At 40.2% G+C, this 25272-nt stretch overlaps 1 protein-coding gene across 1 annotated transcript in view; it reads left to right on the top strand.

Annotated features, from left to right (window-relative positions):
• The window catches only part of trabd2b (TraB domain containing 2B), a 78800-nt gene extending 56376 nt beyond the window's left edge, over positions 1 to 22424 (top strand). The window contains exons 5-7 of the mRNA XM_031307379.2: positions 16886 to 16982; positions 19817 to 20101; positions 21695 to 22424. Of these exons, the coding sequence (XP_031163239.1) occupies positions 16886 to 16982; positions 19817 to 20101; positions 21695 to 21929 (617 nt within the window). The 3' untranslated portion in view covers positions 21930 to 22424. The remainder of the gene's footprint in view (positions 1 to 16885; positions 16983 to 19816; positions 20102 to 21694) is intronic.
• The last annotated feature ends 2848 nt before the right edge of the window (positions 22425 to 25272 follow it).

Genomic DNA, 25272 nt, shown 5'->3' with positions numbered 1-25272 from the left:
TAGTTATGGCATTTCAAAAGATTTAAAAAGACTGCAATTTTGCAAAATTACTGATTCAATTCCTGATCAAATGATAACGAGAGGTTAGAGAGGTTTGTAAAAGTGTGGCAGTGGAAGTCATTAAACATACTTCTAAATAAGAAACTAACAACTGAAAAAAATAGAAGACTGTAAGCCACTCACTGTGATGTTGTATGCTTTTTCCAATGCCATGTAAAGTTCAAATTTTAAGACCACACAGTTAAAACTTGTCACTAATTCATTGCAGATCTAGAATACATGTTATTAAAACTAAATCTTTTCCACCACATTTCTTTATCTTTCTTTATTTACCAGCACAAATGTGGTCCTACTCTTATAGTGAATCCAGCTGAACATCTGTCTGCCACACTCATCACGTCTCCTACTAGTAGTTTCTATCTTCCTGTAAATGCATGCAAAAAGGAGAGATGCACTCTGCTGATTAGACATAAGTGGACAAACTGGGCCCTCAACATGTGTCTAGATGCAGATGTAACAAAAGGTAAAAGGCTTCATAAATCAGCCTTAATAAAGTCTCTCCCATGCTTTAATCACAAAGCTTCCTTTCTCTCATCTCTTATTTCTGCCTTTAGGACGCTGACTCATGTCTTTACGGTCCTGTAACTGTCCCTGCTGGTCCCAGTTTCCCATTGGCCGTAACCAGCCATGAAATTTTATCATCCAATGATGCCAGGACGTATTAAGTGCAGGCTCAGACTCCCAGAAATCTGACTGCGCTTTTCAACATTTTAGAGAAATAGTTTAAGTGGTCAGGCTTGCTTTGTGAAAGGAAGTCTGCTTAAACTCTGATTACAATCTAGCCACAATGCATATTTAGAATGAAGAGAAGGAAAGAGTATAGGAGGTGTGAGGGTTAAGATTGTCCAGACATATTTTTAAATAAATACAGCCTGGGGAGATGTAGATCAGATGTAGAACAGCCATTTTCAGGCCAAATGTGGACGTTCAATAATAAGATCACATAAAATTCAATCTTTATGGTCATATCTCAAAAAGCACATTAATTTGTGAACTGCAGGCAGTAATACTATGTACCTCGCAGTACATGGCATATTATTGTGGATTATAAAATGGAATGGTCATAACTTGTGATGATCCTGGTGCTGTTTGTCCAACATGCCAGTGATCTCTCTGTTACTATAATTATGTCTATTTATGTCTGAGTCAACTGGCTGCTTTTGTGTTTATCAGGTTGCATTTCTGCCATACAACAGAAAAATATTAATACATCCTGTCCCTTGGACCCCTCACTTCCAGCGTAAACCATGTCCAGAGTGCAGAAGGAAAACAGGACTGTCGGGAAAGAGCCAAGGCAGCGTTCAGGTCAAGGCCCTCTAGAGTTACCAATGTCGTAGGCTGGCCCAGGAGTTTTTTCACAGGGTAATTAAACTTTTTGACGTGTGTATAAAGTGGTTCAGGCAGGAAATCCATCTCTGCTCAGCTCAGCACCTTACTTCCCAGCCTCCCCGTTTCCGCTCAGTGTACACCTACACCTTCCTGTAGCATAAGTACTTTTACTGTATGTGCAAAATGTATGCTTTTGTAAAGCAGTTTCTCATTTTTCCCCTATTTTTTCTCCATCCTGCACACATCTGCATGCACACACATGTTGTAAGAGACATTCTTTATTTTCTTCACTTTTACTAAACAGGTTATTAGTATGAATTACAGACGTGAAAGAACTTCAGGAGGCATAATTGAATTACCCCAGGCAGGACTGACTGAGCAGTATTACTCTCTTACTGGAGCCCGCTGTTGGGCCAAGACTTTGGATGTGGATGGTCCACAGAAGCAACTCAATCAACTTGAGTCTCCCGGTCTCACATGTTACAGTCATATAGTCTTATATATTTGGAATAGTTGAATTCTAATGCAGTGAGTGTACATTATCGTAAGCCAACAATACATCAGTAAAACTCGACTTGTCAGTATTTTTTATTACCATTGTGTTAAATGACTACATGTAATGTAAAGATGTTGCTCGCAGTCATGAACCTAATCATTTAATCCTGCAGCTCTAGGCAGCTATTTAGCCTCATTTACAGTAGCTTGTTAATTTGGTGTATTGTTTTGAGTCCTAAAAAATATAATAGCCTACATGGTTCAGTCCAAGGTTATAATCGTTAACGAAAACGAACGAAATAACGAAAACTAGGTGGGAAAAAATATTGTCGTTAACTGAAATAAAAATAAAAACGAGGCATTACAAAAAAACGATAACTAAACTAAAACTGTAATGTCTGTTTGCAAAACTAACTAAAATAAAATAAAATTATCGAGTAAATGCCCTTAGTTTTCGTCTTTGTCGATCTTTCATAGAGCAAATAACGTTATATCTCTCCGACCATGACATTTCCCGTAGACATGTATAGTTTCCGACTGGGAATCCAGAAATTCCGACATTCCACGTCAAATTGAACACAACATGTCCGTGGCTCCGTGCCTCTCGCCTGGTATCATAGCGGTACCGAAAGTCGGAAGAAAGCGGCACCTATTTGATTATGACTGTGTCAGATAAAAGCGCCTTGCAGTGGAAGGTGCTAAACTATGTGGACAATTTATTACAGGGAAAATTCACACGAATTTGAAAGTACATTTGAGAAGCGCACACAAGCTAGGAGGCTAACCTAGCTTACCTTAACAAGGTAAAGGAGAAAGCAAAGCCCCCTTTCCCTGAAACAGAAGCTAACCCCGGTAACGTTACAGGCATGGATGTATGGGTACAGGGTATTGACGTATGGATACAGGACGGAGACAACAGCAGGAGAGAGAACACTACAGGAGGGCTTTCACCGGCGACCCGATAGCTGCTGGTTAGTAAATACGCAGGAGCACCAAAAGCGTGTGGAAGCGTGGATTGATACTGGGATGTCTACACAACTGTGTGAGTCGATTGACTTCTAAAGGTTCGCCACTTTACTCGAACCAAAGTTCAAAACACCTGTTCATGTATGTCTTCTTTAGTCTGTTGGCTATTTAGGTTTTTTTCCTGGAACACGTCACTTACACATTTTGCACATACTGCGTCTTGTGTAGACTGTTTACATATTTATGACCATATGTAGGCTACATTTTATGTACTGGTGTTATTGTTGAATACATTGTGAATACATATTTCTAAAATTGTATAATGTTTTTGTTGAGTTATTATTACACAATGCTTTTTCTGATCTTTTTGAATCCCCTGACAAATAACCCATATTACAAAAAAACTAAAACTAAGACTAAAACTAATAAAAACTAAACTAAAATTAAGCATTTTCAAAAAATAAAAACTAAACTAAACTAGCAAACCCACTTTAAAAACTAATTAAAACTAAACTGAATTTTAAACAAAAAGTCAAAACGAAATAAAAATAAAAACTAATGAAAAATGCAAAACTATAATAACCTTGGTTCAGTCTCATTACTCTTATGTCTTTTTTTAAGCATCAGTTCTTTCAGTGATAAACAACTGTGTGCTACCAGCCTAGCAACAAACAAAAGACAGGCAAAGTTAGCGATTAGCTAGTGAATAAAGTTAGCCACTAAAGTCATTTTTGTCAGGCGTTACCTAGTAGAAGCCAAACCAGAGTATTAGACGTTCATTGACATTTGTTGGGTTACCAGAAACATGACGTCAAATGAAATTTCTCCATCTGCTGGACGTGTAAGGCAACTATTTGCTGACACGTTAGCCATAACAACTTTATGAGGTGATAATATTAGCGCTGTGTTTCTGTCAGCTTGTTGACATCTTGCTAAATAAACTAATTCACTGTATTGCTGAGAATTAGATGAGAAGATTGACATCACTTTCATAGCTGTCTGTTAAATATGAAGCTAGAGCTAGCAGCCAATAAGCGAGCTTAACGTAAAGACTGGAAATGGGAAGGAAATGTCAAACTCTCTGTCTCCTCACAGTCTGTTATCCTTTTCCTTTACATTACTGTGGTCACTGCTGTTCACTATCAGTATTATGTAATGGGGACCAACCATAGGCACCCACCGTAGCATGACGATGTTAGCGGCCTTCGTGAGGCCAAGTGAATGCATCACTGTTTCCCAGAATTACAGCACCAGATGATGGAAAGCATGCTCACAGACACGTCATACACACACTGGACACTTGTTCTGTTGCTATTGTAAACAGATATAAGCCTCAATGTGATTTTCCATCATTCACTCAGCAAAATATGCATTCTCGTTCGCCCTCTCTCTCTCTCAATCACACGCAAACAGCAAACATACACTGTCGTTTTCATACATACAGAGTTATCATTTGTGCTGACGAGTGAAGGAGCGCTTGGAGTGTATAGACAGTGTGTTGTTGGAGCTCTGTGGTGTGCTTCAGCAGGTTTTCATTTGCCAGTTCTCTGGCTGCCGCTGCCTGGCCTTATTGAAAACATCCCATGGAATTTCCTGACGCTGCCTAGACACCACTTCACACACACACACACACACACACACACACACACACACACACACACACACACACACACACACACACACGTGTCTTTGTATGTTTGCGACACAAAGTCATATGATCTGCAGAGATATTTATCGCCAAAAAGAGTAGTTACTGTCAAAAAATACACATGTAGCATTGTTTGTTTTGAAGTCTGAGCCACTTTGGATCTGTTTGCTGAAAGTTGTTTTTTTGTGCGCATGTTCTACTGCACAGGCCCATAATAGCCCATTGTGCAGGAGAGCGAGCCCATATGTTTTGCAGTTGCTTGTGGTGTTGTGGTGTTGAAGTGATGACTGAGGGAGAGAGCCTGCTTGGCGTGCATGTCACTTTGTCTCCGTGGCTCTTCCTCTCTTAGTGCATATCTACTTTTCTCAGACCTTTTTCTCATCTGTCTACTGCCTGCTCTCCAGTTTGTCTTTAGCTCTAATTCCATCTTTCTACCTGTCTCTCTGTATGGCCTGCCAGTTTAAGATGCTATCTTTCTGGCCACTCCTTTCTGTCATTCTGCTGCTGTCTTGTCTTTATTAAACTGACGCCACCTCTCACTGCTGTCTAGCTCTGTATCTTCTCTCTGTCTTCTCCCCAGCATGATGCAGGAACATTTTATTAAGTGACGGAGTTGCCATGTGTGCATCATGTGTTGTCTTCTGCTCAGGGGAGAAGACAGATAGGGAGGGAGAGATAGATATATATAATTAGTGCTTTCTTACTGACAGTTTGGACTTAGCACACATTTAAATGTATTTTTAAATTGTTTGCTGCAGGGTAACAGTGTGTGTGTCACTACATAGTGTGTAGTCCAAATTTGGAATGGTCATTTTAAGTAATTTCTACATTTCAATACTTGCATTAAATTACCATAAGGGACTGTTTGTTATTTATTTAAGGGGCCACCGGAAGAGCTTTGGGACCCTCCCCTTGCCAGTAAAAAAAATTCTATGACCCTCCAAAACAATTTTGAAAAAAGGAATGACCCTCCCCCAACAATTCACAGATACCTTCTGTACTGGTTTGCACTTGGCAAATATATACAGATTCCCATTGGGTTTCTTTTTTACAGCCATAACATATGTGACTAAACCTCTGCATTCTCATCTTACACATCACACTCCTCTGTTATGGTGTGGTGGCCATTTCAGTAGATTTACTCACTAACATAGTTGTGGAAACACAATAAACATGGAAACTAAATGCACACTTCCTGCATTACTTCAAATATAAGTTACTCCTCTTAATCTAGTATTCACATGAAATAAAACAATAAAACATTGAGACCATTCAGCAAGGCACTCTGGGTAGCCTAACATTCAACACACAAACTGGTTGCTATGGACTCGTCACTAGGCTTTCTCCACTTTGCCGTTTAAACAAAGTAGAATAAACGTATAAAAGTCCAAATCTACACAAAACCCGCAATCAATTAGTAAGCTGACATCAAATGTGGCATTTAGGAAACCTTTATTGCAAGGTTGGCACGGTAAGATGTCCAGACTAGTGCAACTGTCATTTTCGTTTTGTGCGTCCTGCTGCTCTCATCGTCAGCCATGTAATATTTTTTTTACTAAAGCAGTATATGAAATCTGATGTATTACCTACCACCATTTAGTTGTTTTGTGTTATATAAGATATTTTTAAAATATCTGATCATGCCAGACGTTATAATTCCACTCATTTTTTAAACAATGCAATTATCCGTTTCAGCAGCTCCCTCTGCCCCACAGCAAACTCATGGGTCAGACCATCTGGTAGCGAAGGAGGGCCGAGACTGAGAGAGCTACATGGAGCTACATGGAAAAATATGCACCAAACAAGCCACTTTGAAATTTTGCTGTTTCATGAATACAAAAGTTGGGTGACCCCCCCCCCGGACTGAAAAATGTTGGATGACCCTCCCCTCAGCAAAAAATAAAAAGACATGACCCTCCCCTATTTTCCTCCGGTGGTCCATTCCATAAATACTGAACAGGCCCTAAGAGTAAAAAAAAAAAAAAAATCTAACGTCTTGAAGTTGTGTGGGATCATTGGAGTTGTTCTCCTCATTGTTAAACAACCACCATTGCCAATGAAAATCTATCTGACGTGAAATAATGTTCATGGATGAGTAAGTATTAAAGTATGTATTAAAGTTCCATTCATGTTATGTCATTTCATTCTAATGAAATAGCCACAAGTAATGTTAGCTAATGTAACATTAACTTGCTAACTTACCATTAAATGTGTCTACTACACATACAGCTAACATACTGTAGCTAACATTACAGTATGTGATGATTTATACAGTGTAGCCCAGTGCAGTTATCCGTGGTCAAAACAATCATACTAAAAATAACTTTATGAGCATGTTATGTGTTGTTGTAAGGTTATATCGTTGCAGTACATATGAGCTTGGTGGCTGGAATTAGCCACTTAGCACATCGTAGTCAGACACTGACAAATACAAAGCGAAAAAAGAAGAAGCAAGGTCTCAATACGTTGAATGAATACTGACGTCCAAATCAAGGAGGCCTACTCGAGTACTCATGCCCATCACTAGTCCTAGTCCTACTAATAATATTTAATATTATATATAATAAGAGTGTCTTCTTGCCTCTTAAAAAGTTATGCACTGCTTTGCACTATCACTATGCCTGCTCCTACAGAATGTTTACAGTGCACACAACAGTTACATTTTAAACCATATTGTCAAATTTTGCACACTTTTAGTTATTTGTTGTATACCTTTTTAAAAGAATATTAGCAAGTCCACTATCTTGAAATGATATGTTTGAAAATGAATTGGAAAAGGAATTGAGGCCTTACAATATAGTTTAATGAAATGTCATGCAAATAAACATATTCACTTTGCTATCTATCGAATGCCTAATGCAAGTACAGTACAGTATGTGCATCCCATCTGAATCACACAAACACATTGTGCTGTTTTTACACATTTAACAAATACATTTAAAAAAAGCTAAAATAGGTGGGTTTTTTAAAATAATTTGTTACCAATTAAAGGGCAATTTACTAGTATTTGATACAAATAATTGTACCTTCTTCTTTTATGCTTTTGCTGGATCCATGAGATTTTCTCTCTATTATGAATGTGTGTGGTTGAGAGATCTGATTTTTTTTCACAGGTTATGTACTCTCACTATTTATAAACATTTTGTTTCTGCTCCATATAAGCAGTTGACTTGAGCTGTAAGAACACATACCTTGTAACTACTGTAACAAAAGAATGAGCTCTATTGTGGTAGCCTACCCATGTTAGGCTATGTCCTTTTGTAAATGTTCAGGCATGTAACTGCAAGTGTGCGTGAATACGTCTTATGGTAACTCTTAGCTACACTGGTGGGATTCCTACCTCTAATGAAATCAACACAGCTCATTAGCTTGTTCAAAGATTACACACTTCATTTAGCAACTGAAAGAACATTTCATAGCCTTTTTAGAGCCAATAAGCTTAATGCTACATTTCATAAACACATGGATGCTTCAATCTTGTATGCTTTGATCTTTTGATCATCAACATTGCCCTATATGCACACAGCAAAAACTATGTAGACCAAAGAATACAACAATACAAAGGTTCACTTCTTGGGATCTAGTGTACTGCTGGTTTTCTTACTTGGTAGTTAATTGCATTCACCTGGTGTCCCAGGTGTAACTCAGACCTTGATTAAATGGTAAGAATAAAAACCAGCCGGCCTCTGGTCCTGAGAAACAACTGATGTGAAACATTGGTTTCTGCCAGCACAGACGCACACTCACGTGTATACACAAGCAAGCTACATACACAACCACATGCCTACACACTTACTTTTATCTCTGAGCTCATGCCCGCTGGGCAGCATGTCTGTGTAATGTATGCCAGCAACACACACATGCCACGTCACCGACACATGCACACACAAATATGGGCTCCTTTAAAACACATAAACAAGATGACACGCATGTAAGCATTTGTATTTTATATTTAAAGGAAGTCTGCAATTATTTTCTACTGCACATGAAAACTCAATGAGCCTCCTCCTTAACAAACAACTTTAACTAAAGGGTGGAGGAGAGGAAATGAACTGACGGTGCAAGAACGAGATGAGAAAGATAAAGACTGCCATGAGACAGAGCTCTGTTAGAATACCAAGTGTGTGTGTGTGTGTGTGTGTGTGCGTGTGTGTGTGTGTGTGTTTGTGTGTGCGTGTGCGTGTGTGTGTCCTTCTCCACTATTGACCAGCTGCTCTTTATACTCCTCTTGCCCCAAGCAGGAAGAAATGGTAAAGCAGCTGACAGGAACAAAAACAAACAATGGGGGCAATTTTCAATTAATTTTGTTAGCTTCACACAGCTCAGCTCCCTTCCTCTCTCCATTTCTTTGCTCCTTTGTATTCCTCCTCCACTTTCTCTCTTTCCCTCTCTGCACCTTTCTGTTCTTCCCTCACCTCATTTACTTTCTCCACTTTCTCTCTCCCCACCATGAGAGCTTTGCAGACTGCAGCGGCAAGCTCACACAGTATAAATATTTAAATGTGGGGAATCACTTTAAAGCTTCTAACACTGAAACACTGAGCCCGGCCTCCAGCCTTTCTGACATGAAACGGTGTCAGGTCAACCGCATGCAGCAGTCGGCCTCTGGATCTGATCCCCTTTCTTGATGTCCGTATTTGACCAGAACTGCGACCAGAACTTGAACGTCAACAGCCGTCACTCGTAACACAGCCGTCACTCGTAACACATCCGTATGGTGCAGGGAGGCAGACAGACCTCGTGTCACATACATTGGAAGTGAAGTCATTATGGAGATGAGGAATAAGTGAGAGATGTTGATGGTTGAGAGGGAAGACTCCAGATTGCCATTATTTCCCTCCTACAAACCCAGACCCGCACTGAGAGGTGGAATTTACCATCCTGCCTGGTCAAATTTACACATCAAGTAAAAGCGCTGCTCTGTTTTCAAGGCAATGGTTCAAGTATTTCTGAAGTGCCGTGGGTAGTTGTTTCTCCTCGGCTCCACTCTGTTAATCCAAAGGCTGCTGTGTGATTTATAGAGGGATCCCAGTACTGTAAAACTGGAAATGGAAATGCACAGCAAGGCGCGGGGATGCTGAGCCTATTAAAATCTCTGTTGCATTACTCATATGTTGTTAAAGGAAAAAGTGGTAGTGCTACGCAGGATAAGTCAGAGAGAGACATTTACCAAAATACAGGTACACAAATACACATGTGTACCCACCACTGTTACAAGTAGACACCTCACACTTAGCACATTAACAGGGGAGAAATTAACCCTTGTTTTGTCTTCCCGTCCACCATGAAAAAACCCTTTTGCTGTTTATGTTTTTGCTTTTTTCAAAGTTTTTTTTTTCAACGTTTTTGTGTCTTTTTACCAACATACTTTTTCACTTTTTCAATGTTTTGGGCACTTTTTTTGACGTTTGACAGTTTTTTCATGTTTTTGTTGCTTTTCCTAACGATTGTCGTTTTTTTTTTGTTGTTTTTTTACATTTTCAGCGCTTATTTCGATGTCCCATATTTTCTGTTATAAAAAAACTGTGAAAACGGTTCAAATTTGACCCGAGGACAACATGAGGGTTAAAAGAAAGCCTGAATAAATTAATGGAATCCTAACAAATGTAGATGTTTCCAAACAAGGCATGAGGAGTGACTAAACTGATTTTGATGAATATGAAAATGATGCAGCCTTTGCAATCACCCGATCTTTACCCAATTGACCCTTCGCTAAGCCCCGTTCCACTGAGTTATAGTTGCTACGCCTGTCAAGTTTTTTGTTCTCTCATGGCACATACTGTATGTAGTTCACAACCCTAAAAATGGCAAATTTACCACTCGAAATGTGCAGTGGGTCTTTGATTTCACACAGAAGTACATAAAAGTAGGCTTCTTATTTCCAGACGACGAACATTGATTTTTTTTTGGCTGAAATGCCAACTGTCCATAGCACGTTATCAGCTGTAGCAAGCAAGAGTAAGCTAATGCTTATGTCAGAGCTGATGAAAACTCAATCTCCAGCTGATCGAGCTGATTTGATTTACAACGAGAACCTTGTAAAATGGTTTAAATATGCACGTGAATCATGATATAATGCTAAAAGATCACGTGTCCATGTGACGCAGGTTTAGCTGGAGTTGCTGGAGTGTAAACTCCAAACCAAGTGAAAGGAAGGACAGAGCTGTTATTGTTACTTAAAACTCTCATATAGTAGCATTTTGGCTCCCACACGGTATGGATAGATTACCAAACTGGCCTACCAGGCCCAGGGGCCCAAGGGCTCAGGGGACCCCTAAGCCAGAGCCTCTGCCCGATGTCGCTGTTATTAACTTTGCATTTTCTGTCGCATAGGCTTTCATGTCAATAACAGAACCCCAAAAGTCTTACTAAAAAACAGAAGGAATAGCCTAAACATCCACCCCGGATCTGTCTGAATAGGGTCCCTCCATCATATAACATGGGCCTACAACTGCATGGTCATGCAGTAGATTCTTTGCAGCGCTTTTATACATGCATGCCCAGGGACCTATTGTCTGATAATTAACTATGCCACAGGGTGGATATTTTAGTCCTGGACAGATATTTGTTTAAGATAACCTGTAACCCCACAGTTATTGACCACATAATTTTGCTCTTGTGTTTTGGAAAGGCAATAAAAACAACACCAGCCTTCAAACTGTTGATATACCGAGCATCGCTCTTATTTGAGCCCCATGCATACGGTTCGACATGTAGAGAATTCCAAAGCAGGCCTGCAGATAGGCGAAGTATGGTTGCTAAGCTATGATTGGACAGTCGCTGTTTGGATTGTTTGAAGATTTTAGACTGACGTGGTAGGGAGCGCTCTCCACCACCAGCAACATCAAAACACCAAATGAGGGAGTATTTTATGAAAGAATGGTGTTCATCATCACTGCAGTAAAGGTTAGAGACTCGACATTTGCACTATTTAGAATGTATTACTGTATTGTACATATTACTTATCTTTTTAATTGTGTATTTAACTGATCTTTTTTTATCTTATTTGTATATATTTCTTATCTTTTTTTTAATATTATACTTGCTGTACGTGTCCTTATTGCACCGTGGGTCGGAGAGAAACGTATTTTTAATTGCTCTGTATGTCTGGCACTTAATGCAGAATTGACAATAAAGTTGACTTGACTTGACTTGACTTGACTTGACTTGGTGGTCCAACACCTGACATTTTTCCTTTAATTTGTCACCCAGTTGACACCTACACACACAAACAAATGGAGAAGAGAGGAATTTTCCCCATCATTTCAGCCTGCGCACACACTCACACTGGAACACGTTTCCAAACAAATCTAAAGAGGAACACACGCTTGTTAACTATAACGTAGATTTAATTTTTCCTCTCAGTTCACCGGGGTTCTCTCTTCACTGTATTCTCTCTTTTCCCTTATCTTCTCATCGCTCATCCATCTGTTGTTCAAATGGCTGGAAGGCAACAGCTTGTGTTTATTTGGGCCATAATGTAGCAACAGCACCCAGCATGCATTCTGGCTGGGTGGAGAAGTACGTCAATGCAACCCTCCTCGCCGTCTGATCACACTCTCCATCTATCCTCCATCTCCACCTCTATTCACTCCCTCAAGCCATTCTCCATAAGATACGATAAGATAAGATAAGCCTTTATTGTCTCCTATTGGAGAAATTCATCTTGGGCATTCGAGAGAAACGAAATGGCGACACATCGCGCATAAACACACAATAAACATACAGTTAACCTACATAGAAACATAATCAGACATTATCTCCATATCCATCTAGCCTGTCTGTGTCCTTCCTCTTTTATCCACTACTAAACTGCCCATTTCTACTCTCCTCTATCATGTTTTCTCTCTTCGTTTTCTTACTGTTTGTGCTCTGATTGCAGTTTTCATATGAGGTGGTCTGCTTGCAAGCCATGTGGGATGTTTTAAAACCACAAGCGCGCATCAGTTGATCCATTGTTTACACAGTGTAATTGCAAACACATTTGTTTGTGCAAAACTGAAGAAAAAAAACATAATTCTCTTCCTGTGAGTGTTCCTCATTTTTTGGACCACTCTTTAATGCTTAACTGGCTTCCATTCTTGTTTCCATTCTCCTCCTGCACTACTACCAGCTTGTCTTTGCACTTCAGAGGTTGTCCAGAGGAATGTAGAAAGAAAGGGGTGAATAGACATAAAGGGATTCATGGTGAGACTGGGCCTATGATGGAGAGAGGGAAAAGAGAGCTAGAGAGATAGAAGGAGTGCAGGCCCCAGAGGTGCTGACATGGCTGGAGTCGAGTCCGAGTGGCAACCAGAGAGACATGCTGGAACAACTCCGTTTGCAAAAAACTAATGCCTTCATACCCAAACTGGCATCGGAGGAAAAACTAACTGACAGTCAAACATATAGAGGATGGAAGACAGAGCCACAGTGACAATGCAACGTGCACAGACGCTTTAAAAAGACATGATTAAGTCTGGAAAGCCAGACAGATAAAGAGATAGGCCTGGAGACAAAAGGTGGCTACAGTAAACACAGACAGACAGGGGGAGAAGTAGAGGACGTTAAGTCGCTACTGTAAGTGGAAATCAGGATGGAGAGGTTATTAAACAGAGGAGTAACTGGGTCATTAACTCTGCTCTCAGGAGCCGCAGGAGGGGAAACACCCTGTAAGGTAGTGTACACACTGTGACTGCAAAAAGTCTCCTACTTAAAACTGAATCTTTTTTTGTTTTTTTTTAGCAAAAAAAATATTTAAGGCATATCTGCTTTATTAGAGTGATGACAGCAGAGCTGTAAGAAAGACCAGAGAGTTGGGTGACGTGTGAAAGTGGTTGTAAGTGGTTTGAAGCCACATTACCACAAGTTACATTGCTTCTGTCTTAAACTAACCACAGAACACTCTGAATATTAAACACTGTGACGTACAGTACATGATGATAAAGACTGAAGCTGTGTCCCTATGTCCCAATTCCATATTAATATTAAGTAAGCTTTGAGTATGTAGTTCACACTAGAAAATAATAGTTAAGTATCCTCAAAAAAGTCAGTACTTGAAGACGCTTGAATTTTGAGTGTGCTGTTGATGTATTGTCCCACTGAACTGCTGTCAGTGGGACAATACACTTCGGAGCATCTTGAGTCCAGTGCGTGGTTAGGTTTAGGCAACCAACTCTCTTTGATTAAGGTTAGGAAAAAAATTGTGGTTTCGATTAAATGTTAAGAAGTACGTAAACATGTCCTGCCTCGTGCTTCAAGTCCCCTTTTCAGTATTTAACCAAGACCGCGATCTTTCCCTAACCTTAACCAAAGGATCTGAGTGAGTGCCTAAACATAACCCTAAAAACACTAATCATGGAAATAGAGGAACTGCTCACAGCTGCAAAACATCAAAACAATTGTGATACAGCACTAGGGGGAAAAAAGTATTATGTCTTTAGAAAAATATTTTGCCTCCTCATTGTTAAGTGTAATTGGCAGAGGCCTTCCAAAGTCATCAATGTTCTATTAAAGTCTGTTTGTAGAAAACAGAAAAATACAGTATATAGCAGGTGCTAAATACTGTATAATATGTAGGTAGTATGGCATTTGGACATAGCTTTCTGTAAATTATATTTTGCTTTCTTCATGATGACGTTCATTGTTCCTCTTTTACTCGCTTTAGATAAAAAGAAGTAATGAGATCACTTCCTGTGGAGGATTTTGAAAGGCTTCTTAGAGCTGTGATGTTTACATCAGAAAATATCAAATCAAGTGACAAATATTTGTATACAAAATGCCATACTATAAGTAACTTTCACACACACAGCACAAGCATGTTTTGCAGTGTACTACCACTGCAGTCAGCCTACGAGTGCACCATGCAGCAGGGGAGCGATTAGGACTCAGCTGACCTCTCATTACGTCTTGGCTAATGGAGCTGTTTGTTGGGCCTGCTCTCTGCTTCAGAGGCACCACACTGTTTACTGTCTGGATAGTCCAAAAACAAACACACTAGCCCGCCCGCATGCACACACACACACACACACACACACACACACACACACACACACACACACACACACACACACACACACAGCCATCTGTATGGAAAGAGCTTTTATCTCAAAAACACAAAACCACAAAGAAACAAACAATACACATGCCACTGTTGTCAGATGAAAAGCTTGTGAATAAACGTTTTTCCAAAAGTCCAAATTTTTAGGAACTGAGATAAACATTTTTGTTTGTTTGACAAATTGTGCCAACTCATGGGGAAATCCCTCAATTTAGGTTCAAACATCAAGTTACCAACATTTGAGAAGTAGTGTTTGTTACCCTTTGCTTGTGTGTGTTGTGTGTGAGAGGCATAAGTGTATGTTTGTAGCGGTTTGTTTCGTTTATTCGTGTCTGTTTTTAGCCCTGTGTTGCAGACTGAAGTGTTTGCATTGCTGGCCTGTTTGTTTGTGGACACAGTAGGTTGTTTAAGGAGTGGGTGCATGTTTAAAGGATCATGTGAACAACAAATGGGATAGTGGGTATACTGAAGGGGATTCTCAGCAGATTGAACGCCTTAAGAATGTCTACAGCAGGTGTGTCTTATAAATGAAAAACATGTGGTCGTCTGCCAGCTGCAAAGAAAAACTACAATTTCATCATACAAACAAACAAACAAACAAACAAACACACTGCTCGGTCTGAGTGTGTTATGGATGACAGTAGAGCAGAGGAAATCAAGTCAGCTTGACCTCACACCCGGCTGAACACACAGGGGGTGTTCTTCTCTGCCCCCGGCCTGCAGAAATGAATGAAATAGCTGTTTGACACAGATATGAAGGTGTTTGAATCTGTCAGCATGCGGTCACTGACTGAGCTGACTTTGGCCCCAGCGTCTTGTGAGGAGAAAGGGATAAAAGAAAAGAGAGAAGAATGTAAGAGAGGAGAAGAAAAGATTTGCTAGGGAATTTGTGTAGTGGGACTTTTTGGAGTGTATACATTTTAGCAGTAATTTTCTCTTATATTATTATCTTTTAACTTTAGTAGTATATGCTACTGCTTAATGTATATGTATATGCATGCATGGCATCACAGGCTGGCTACTTGCAAAATGTGATATTATGTGATAGACTAAGAACAGACATGCTAGCAGCTCTGTGAGGCTGTACTTAGACACAGTGATGCACACACAATGGCAATGCTAACATGCTGATGTTAATCAGATATAATGTTTACCATCATGCGTTTTAGCATGCTAACATTTTCTAATTAGCACTAAATACAGTGTACAGCTAAGGCTGATAGGAGTGTAATTAGTGTTGCAGGCATTTGGTCAAAACAAACCCCAAAGTATTGGACAAATTGAAATGTTGGCCTGATGGTGGCGCTAGAGAAAAGGTTAAGGGATCACATTATTAAAATTCATCCTGAGGGGGACATGTGTGTAAGTTTTATGGAAATACATGTCTTAATTTTGTGGGTTTTTCTATTGAATTTGAAGGGATCTAATTTACCCTAACCCAGAAAAAGTTCTTACAAAAACAAGGATAAGAATCCTCACTTCTGCAATTGTGAGGATATTTAGTCTGCATAAGTATAGCAAAACAAGAACATATACACACACACACACACACACACACACACACACACACACACACACACACACACACACAAATACATACACCCACCTTCACCCAGACAAAAACTCACACTCTCTCCTCTGTGTAATCCCCTCTGAACTTACCGACAATCTGTTGTTAGAAGCCTCCACTCACTCTGCAGCCTATCCCGGCGCTGCCTTTGAACTTGGCTGCCAAGAAAGTGTAACACCGCGTGCCTCTTTCTTTGACTCTCAGGAATGATCAGGAACATTATAATGATAAAATTGGCAGGGGGTGAGGAGCTGAGTGGGAGCAGAAGGCCCTGACAAAAAATGCGAGTTAGAGGCTGGAATAATGTCAACGTGTTGTTAATAAGCTGCAGGAGAGAGCTGAGGTGTGTGAGTGTGTGAATTCCTGCGGGTGTGCACATTTTTTGCAAGCGAACAAATATGAATTCTTCTGTTTGGGTGTGTGTGTGTGTGTGTGTGTGTGTGTGTGTGTGTGTGTGTGTGTGTGTGTGTGTAACGGGGGATGATGTCAGGCTACATTAAAGCTTATAGCTGGGTTGAGTGACGCAGGATTATCGACTGATGGGAGAAATAAAAAGAAGCTTTTATTAGCGTGGGGCCGGGGCCGCATGTTTGATATATATATATGATATATATAAATATATATATACTTGCTGTTATTAGCATCAAAATGTTTCTCTATGAAACCCCATCCAGGTGTCCTACAGACAAAATGAGTGCTCAGCAAAAAAAAGCTTGCTTGAACATTGCCCTACTGTTCTTTGATCTGTCATGACTTTTGGCCTTTTGTCTACTATTAGGTCACTTCCTGGGGAACCACAGTGTACTGGACATCCTGAGACAGGAAGGCTACGAGATCGTCCATGTGCCCCCCGATCACCAAGAGCCAGTCACAAAGTGAGTAGTCTTGCTTTGCCAGACCATCCACACGCTGCGATCGGAGGAGGGTCTGACTAGTCCACACAGCATGCCAGGATGGGAGAAAAATGTGCTCTGGTTTATTGGCATTTCTTTAAACCAATCACAATCGTCATGGGCGGTGCTAAGCACCAGACGGAACCGCTGTAAAATAGTCATGCGAGAGAAAACTCAGATTGGGCAGATAGTCTAGCTAGCTGTCTCAATTTACCCTACAGAGATCTGAGGAGCAGTTAACCATAGTCCTCATAAATCCACTGGAGTTTAAAATTTTAACACAAAGAAAGCGGAAAGAAACGGACATCGACGAAAACACATGGTTCCTGCGGCACCAAAACAATCCCGGAAGTGGAACGTCAAGGACCTATTTGACTAAAGTCCTGTGCTTACAAAGAACAATCTGCTGCAGAAATACAGCAAAAACTGATGTTTGCTTGGGCTACAAAATCACAATGATTCTTTGACAACACTGCATCTGACGACATGAAAATAGAACAGATGTATTACTTTTATTTGTGCAGTAATCAATCACAGGTTACACTTCAAACCCTGAGATCCTGACACGATGATGAATGAAAAAAAAAAGAGGGTGTGATTTTGTGCTCGCATCACACCATTAATGTTATGGTAATATGGACTGTGAAACAGAGCATTTGTGCACTGTTAGTTTTTGGCAGGCGTGCAGATACATGTGCACATCCATCAACTGCGTCCGCCCACATCTGTCTTATTCTCTCTAGAGTCTAGAGCTATTTGACCTTATTTATTGAAGTGCAACGCAGATACAGTCCAAATTGTGCTCTGTAATAAATAAAGCAAGGCTATGCAGGAATCCTTTAATACCTCATCAACTCGCTCACCTTCCCCCCTCTCTCCCCTGCCTGTCAAAGGCGAGCTGCCAGTGGTGGTTCTGACTGTTCTCAGCAGCCACTGGCACCACGGCCGGGTCAACACAAACACACACTTACGCATGTGTACGCAGGGTGAGTGGAGGGATGCACAGTGCCAAGGAGCAGGGTTGAACACACACTTACTGTAAACTCCCACAGATGCTTGGCATCCTGCAGTAATTCTTCACAAAAAAACTCTACAATCCCTTCTAATATCTCACTGTGTGTGTGTGTGTGTGTGTGTGTGTGTGTGTGTGTGTGTGTGTGTGTGCGTGCACTCTTTTGGCACAGAGCAGCTTCCCTCTCACCTAGGGGGTTGATCCATGAGCCCATAAAATAGTAACAAAAGCCACTTGAATCAGGGTGGAATTGGAAACAACAAGGGGCATCCCTTTAAAAAAAACAGTAAACACATCCCACATCCCCATCTGTCCATTCAGCCGGGGATTTTACGAACTTCTCCCTGCAAATTACAGCTGTAAGACCCAACTTCCCTATCTCCCTCCGCCCTGTTTGCAGAGTTGTGGGCTTTAGCCAGTGGTTCTGGTTTTTAAAGCTGACAAGTGGACTGACTTACTGTGGTCACAAAACACTTGCATTCGCCGCACACACACACACACACACACACACACACACACACACACACACACACACACACACACACACACACACACAACCACACACTTACACATGTGCGCACAGACACTTTTAGCTCCCTGATACAAGGTAACATGACAGGCGAGGAAAAACACCACAAGATGGCTGAATGAGAGGTGTTTATGAAAGCTGTTAGACCTGGAGTGTTTCGGACCGATTTGCAAAAGGTCTTTAAGAGCAATTATATGACTGACAGACAGAGCAAACTGGAGGTGGGTTTGGCTCCACAGTAGCTTGACCGCAGGCCTGGAGCTCTCATCACCCTGACCGAAGGGGGGTTCCATGTCTGTAAAAGTAGAAGTGCAGACCATTGAATTTATGATGACCGGAGGGACCTAACTAATTTTTAGTGAACCGAGGAAATCATGATCCATCCTACGATCCATCATATTATGTTTAGTAGTATATCAAATATCGTAATATAGTAAATCAAAGTTCGACACGAGCATAGGAAATTCATAATTTTTGACTTTTCACTGCTTGTTTCAGTGTAACTCCCATAGGTGTAACCCCAATAATCAAAACTGGCAACCCACCCAAAAACCTATTATAATTCCTTTTCTATAAGACAGCACAACCATAAATTGATGCAGAAAAGGCACCAATTGCATTCACCAGAATGCAGAAAATTAAGTGTTTGACTCTCAAAATGTTGCTCAAAATTGGATACCTCAACCCCCCCCCTAATGTTGAACCCAAAGTTACGCCCTTGGTAACTCCCATAGATGAGATGTACAGTTGGTTTGTTTTGATGTCCTACCTTAAAACACAAAGTCACATGCGAGCCACATTGACAGGAAAAAGAACAAGAGAGGAGAAAGTATGAGTAATGGGTGGAAGAAAGAGGAGCAGGGCAAAAGTTTTTCAACGAGAAGCCGGCGATTCTGGGTGGTCTGCTTTGGGCAGATGTGAGTTTTGACGCAACAGTACGGCACACGAGTTACAACTTCCTCTTTCTTTAACTTTTATTTCTGCCAATCGTGCAGCGTTTAAAGGGCAAGGCGTCCTATGTGGTGTTCATGTCCTTGACTGAAGTCAAGAAATATAAGTGGAAAGCAATCAAGTGGTCAGAAACCACAAACAATAACATTCAAAAAGAGAAACAGTCTTATAGTTTCAATTACGATCAGCTCAGACACAAAAATGCTTATTTTCCATCTATAAGTCAAACTTTGCATACACTGAGTATTCAAATGGTCAAAAATCCCAGAGTGGGCTTTCATGAGTATAAACTTATCTATATCCTCCCTATATGTTTTTTTGGAGGAGCAAACCAGCTAAAGAGCCTGCAGCACGGCCCAGCGAAGAGGGCACCGACACCAGCACGATATCTCCCGACAGCTGGCTGACCAGTCCAACAGACATGGAGCTGGAGCTGGACGACCCAGAGAACATGCCCGGCCTTGGAGATGAGGAGCTGCCTCACATTCTGCTCCCTGACAGCCTGAGCCAGCTGGAGGAATTTGGACGACACAAGAGGCCTCGCAAAGTTCACCGCGGCCATGGAAGGCCCCGCCTCTTCAGTGACCTGTGGGTTCGCATTGGGGATAGGTGAGATACCTACAGTATGCTGATCTGATTACTATAGTGCAGAGATGTTCACAAGTCATTTTTTGTTCACAAGTCCAAGTCGAGTCTTAAGTCTTTGAGCTTGAGTCCAAGTCAAGTCTCAAGTCTTTGAGGGGCAGGTTAAAGTCAAGTCTCAAGTCTTTTGCCATGAGTCCACGTCAAGTCTCAAGTCTCTGGCCATCTGATCTGTCCCTAACACTGTATTGTTAAATCTTATGAATTCAAAGCTTGTCCTGTAGCTACCATCCGTACAGTACAGTATCAAAATCAGTTGTAGGATAACTTTATGGGGTCTACTGCAATGCAATCTGAAGAAACACAAATTAAGAACTCTGTTTCAATTTCATAACTGTATTTTCAACATTTTGGTATCTGCACCAAATAATACATGTTTGTCTGTGTTACTAAATGGCTGTAAAGCCCAACCTCATCATGCATTACATTTTTCAGTGTCTGTATTGAAAGTTAATACACCAACCATGGTGCAAACATGTGAGAACTGATACTTTCCGTATTGCTATTTAACAACAACCTGGTGAAATATTAACCTAAGTCTGTCACATCATATGGATACAACTATAAAGATACAATTTGCATTAGCACAACACTTTGCGATGGTTAGCTTGTTACCTGTGACGATATATGCTAAATTTAACGTCTCTTTCACATTAGCAAGTGACTGACCTATCTGGGTGCGTTTTGAGATGTCTGATGAAGTTTGATGTTGTTGATCCGGCATCATTTATCTTGGTGCCACACACCTTGCATGCAGCTGTTCGCTTATTGCCACTGTTTACGAAGTTATTGGAATCAAAACTAATGACAAGAGGCACAACTCCGGGAGGACTTGGTGTCGCCATCGTCAATGCATTTATGTGAGTGAGCGCACATAGGCATAGCGCATGTGTTACTTTGCACATTATGGCAAAGGGCAGGGGACATGCAGCTTGTCATACATTTCCCCAACGTATATGCGGCAATAAAAGAAAATAGAAATACATGAATTAATTTCGATTTTAAAAGCAATAATTGCATGAAAACAGGTTGTTGACGAGTCTCTAAACTCGAGTCCGAATCAAATCTGAAGTCTTTTGGGTCGAGTCGCAAGTCAAGTCTGAAGTCAGCTGTTTGTGCGACTTAAGTGCGACTCGAGTCCGAGTCTCAGACTCGAGTCCCCATCTCTGCTATAGTGATTTTTAGCTCTTTGAAAGATATTCAGCTCTATAAAGTACCTGAAGGTGTTGTAAAGTTTTTGGAAGTAGCTGATGGAGTGATATTCATGAAGACTTGAATATAGATATTTGATAAAAAACGAACGCTGGTGCTTCAAAATTGATTAGATACGTTAGAGCACTTGTATATAAAGTGGCACAACATACTGTATATCTGGCAACTCTTGCATAATTCAGGTCAACTAGCAAGTATAAAAGTATAGTACATTTAAGAAGCTGGAACCAGTGCATTCTGGCATTTTTGTTTAAAGGTTATAAAATTAACATTAGTGCTGTTTTTTTTTCTGTTGATTGATCATAGTTGCAAGCTAAACCCTGATATCTTGTGTCCTCTTTCCTGCAGCACTACTCCACCACCTAATGTGAGGATAATAAATGGCTATGTGACAGTGGAGCCTCCGCTGACCCATCAAGAGCAGCACAGACGGAAGGAGATCTCCGCCACAGAGCAACATCCCAGCCCAGCTTCCTCTACTCCGCCCAACCCCAGCTCAGCGCAGCCAGCCTCAGTCCACAGCACACTCACACTGGCTTGTATTTTAGCCTGGCTTCTATCACACATGCTGTTTACCTCCTGACCACAAGACAGCGTTATCTCACAGACAAACACAACAGACACTACTGCCTCCATACCAGAGCAGTGGAATGTACCTGATAAACAAGGATTCATGCACGTGCAGAAAAGAGATGGAATAACAATGGCCAAGCCTGCTGTCGGCCTCCACCTACAGGGAGGGATCCGCTCCAGCCTGCCCAAGTCTTAACAAAACTTGTCAAGTCTCAAAATGTGTGGAAGAGATCTCAGCCATGACACAAGCAACAAATGAACTGTGTTGGAGTCTTCAAAACTCATGAAAGTATTATGGTAGAATAACAAACTTAGCACAATGAAGACCTGTAATTCTGAAGAGTTTGTGAGGTGGAACTTTCTAATGAAAACTGTAATACTGTATGGAAGAAAAAGACATTAATAATGAGAGTAGGACATACTAATACCAGTTATAACTCTGTGATAAATGAGTTGAATGCTTACAGTCAAACAGTACTGTGTAGGAGGTGGAGCACTCAGTTGCCACTTTTTTGTAAATTGTGCATTTTGTTTATAAAGAAAATTGTATATTTATTATTTCTGGAAGAAAAGAGTATATTTTCTTGCTTTTTAAAGATAAATAAAAAAATAAAAAACTTTGAGAACTAATAAAGTGTAACAAGACTTCTTTTTTTTCCAGTGGACAGATCATTTGGGTTGGATGTTCATGGCCAAATGTCCGAGGAAAAATAGAGTCAAATAGATCAAATATACAGCAGCCTCCTAAAGACAACCAGCAATAAAGACAGATTCCCCCATGTTTGCGCTCTATGTGCATTCTTATACATTCTTATTATTTGTAATATTGATTAATTACAGTAATTGGGCAAAATTTCGTGACATGTGTACATTACAAACTGGCTATTTATAAAGCTGAAGGTGCATCCTTTGTTTGTGGCCTCTGTGACTACTCTCCTTTCTCCTTTCTCCTTTGTATTGTTTTTACTGCATGGACTGCTTTAATGCCTTTGCCATCATCTGTGCTTCCTTGTTTGTGTGCCACTTGTTTGAATGTCTTAATCCTTTTTGCTTAGGCCTGCTGTCATTATAGCTGTAATGCAATTTATTTTAATTTGTTAACCATTGTATTTTAGGATGCCTATAGACCTTTTTCACGGCAGACATGTTGACATGTCATAGTAGGAAAAGCACAGGTGTATTCCAAACCATTAATGATGGCTGCATTCCACTTAGGAGAGGCCCTGGTATTGTGCATGCTGACTCACTGATAGCTTACTGGGACACTTGATGGAATTGAGCCATCGTTAAGGTTATCAATTTCAGCTGTGCTTTTCCTACTATGACAAGTCAAAATGTCTGCTGTGAAAAAGGTCCATTGTCAGCTGGCCGGGGACTACAGCTGGAAATTAGCTGAGGAAATTAGCTTAGAGGCTAAAGCTGCTCCTTTTACTGTACAGTTAATTAAGGGGAACTGTCCACGACATTATAAACTAAACTAAACTAATTAACATGCTAATGCTTAAACTGATTGTGAAAATAAAACAATAAAAATGTGAATGTACATTAAGTTAGAATGTGAATTAAACAACTCTTGTATGCAGTAAATACCCATGAATGAAAAAACATAACAATATAACATGGAAGTTAACAGCATTTTAGTTGAGCGTAACTGCAGAAGGGGGAATCATGTGCAACCTGTGATCTCAATCTGCCACCTGCTGGCAAGTGGTGGCAAAACACCACTCACTTTGAGCCTATATAACTAGTTCTACAGTTGCATGAGGTAAGTGCTAATCAGGGCAATGCTCCATAAAATCTAAATCATCAGACCTCAGGAGGGAAAAGATTAAAGACAAATGCAGTGAAGAAGTAAAGATATAGGGGATATGTGAAGTCAGAGGGTTGCAGCTTTTCCTTGAGATAGTAAGACAAGTGTACAGTGAGTTGGGTTGGGTTGAGTCAAGACGTGATGACAAAGAAAACATGAATGTTAGGAAAAGCATTAGTTGGAAGGCAGTCACCAACAAACGGGCATGACATCACGCTCTGCTCTTATGTGCACTATCTTATCTTATCTATTTTAACAAGTTTGTATCAGCTGACTTGAGTCCACAGTCACAACATTCCCATGATATGAACTTTGGTTATAGTAACTGGCTTCTCACATTGCTCTCTGTGAAGATGCTTGGCTACACTGTGCTGATGAAACTTCACTTCCAAAACTGCTAAAACTTAGTTGTTTACTAACTAAAAAGTGCACAAAAATATATGAACGACATAGTTGTGTGAAAGCATTAATGCTTAATCGGTGCAATGAAGAGCTCTGAGACCAGTTGAAACTTCTCTATTGGACCATTATGAACAAATTGGCTGATTGTACTCAATAAACACAATAAATGTTCCTAGAATCTTGTGAATTAATGACAATTTAGTGCCCAGTCTGTAACTTTAACAAAAAAAAGACGCAAAATCAAAATTGACATGAATAGTATACTTACTAAAGTTTTCTCATCAACTCGTTTTAGCTCAGCTTTATATTTAACAAGGGAGGAAGTTGCTCTTTAAAGCAAAAGTAATACTTGACTGTAAAAAAAAAAAAAAAAAAAAAAAAAAAAACGTGGCTCCTGAAATGTGGCAAAAACCAAATGTCACAAACAAACATCCACATGGACTATACAGCCTATAGGCTGGAGAAGCAACACAAAGGTAGAGAAGCGGTCACAGTTAAAGAGTCTGCAGAAAAACACAGTGGGCAAGGAAAGATGGACGCTAGGTATCATCCAGCTGACTCCACAGTGCTCTGATTGAACTACTTAAAAAGCAGAATATACTGGTTGTACACAAGGAATCCATGTGTGGAACAGAAATTATAATATCAACATAGTGACAACTTAAAGGAAAGTCAACACACACGACCTGTGTTGCACTGCTGTATTTAGAACTTTTACCACTAAGTGGCGCTAGAGTCCTAAAATAACTTAAGCAACAGCTCAAACAGCACAAAGCCTGAAAATGTTTAAAGGCCTCATAACCAGAGCCTGAGACTGAAGACCTGCAGAAACAGAGGTAGGAATTGCTTTATGGTTACCTTATCTGAAAAGAGAATGTTTATATTTCAACCAAAAATTATACAATAAAATATGATGTAATAATTAATCCAATGAATAATATTCCACTGTACATTTCAGATAGGCCGATGAAAACTGGACCCACTGCCCTGATTTAAACATAGTTCAGAGATAGTGTTCATATTGTATTTTGAAATCAGTGCAAAAAAAATAGATATAAGTACATTCACAAATATTCTGATTTCTATATGTATGTATAAAAGTTATAGATATTTAAATTAACCACAAATCTTTTGCAATCAT

This window comes from Sander lucioperca, chromosome 11 (genome assembly GCF_008315115.2).
Source record: "Sander lucioperca isolate FBNREF2018 chromosome 11, SLUC_FBN_1.2, whole genome shotgun sequence".
NCBI lineage: Eukaryota > Metazoa > Chordata > Actinopteri > Perciformes > Percidae > Sander > Sander lucioperca.
This window is presented reverse-complemented; position numbering and strand designations above follow the sequence as displayed.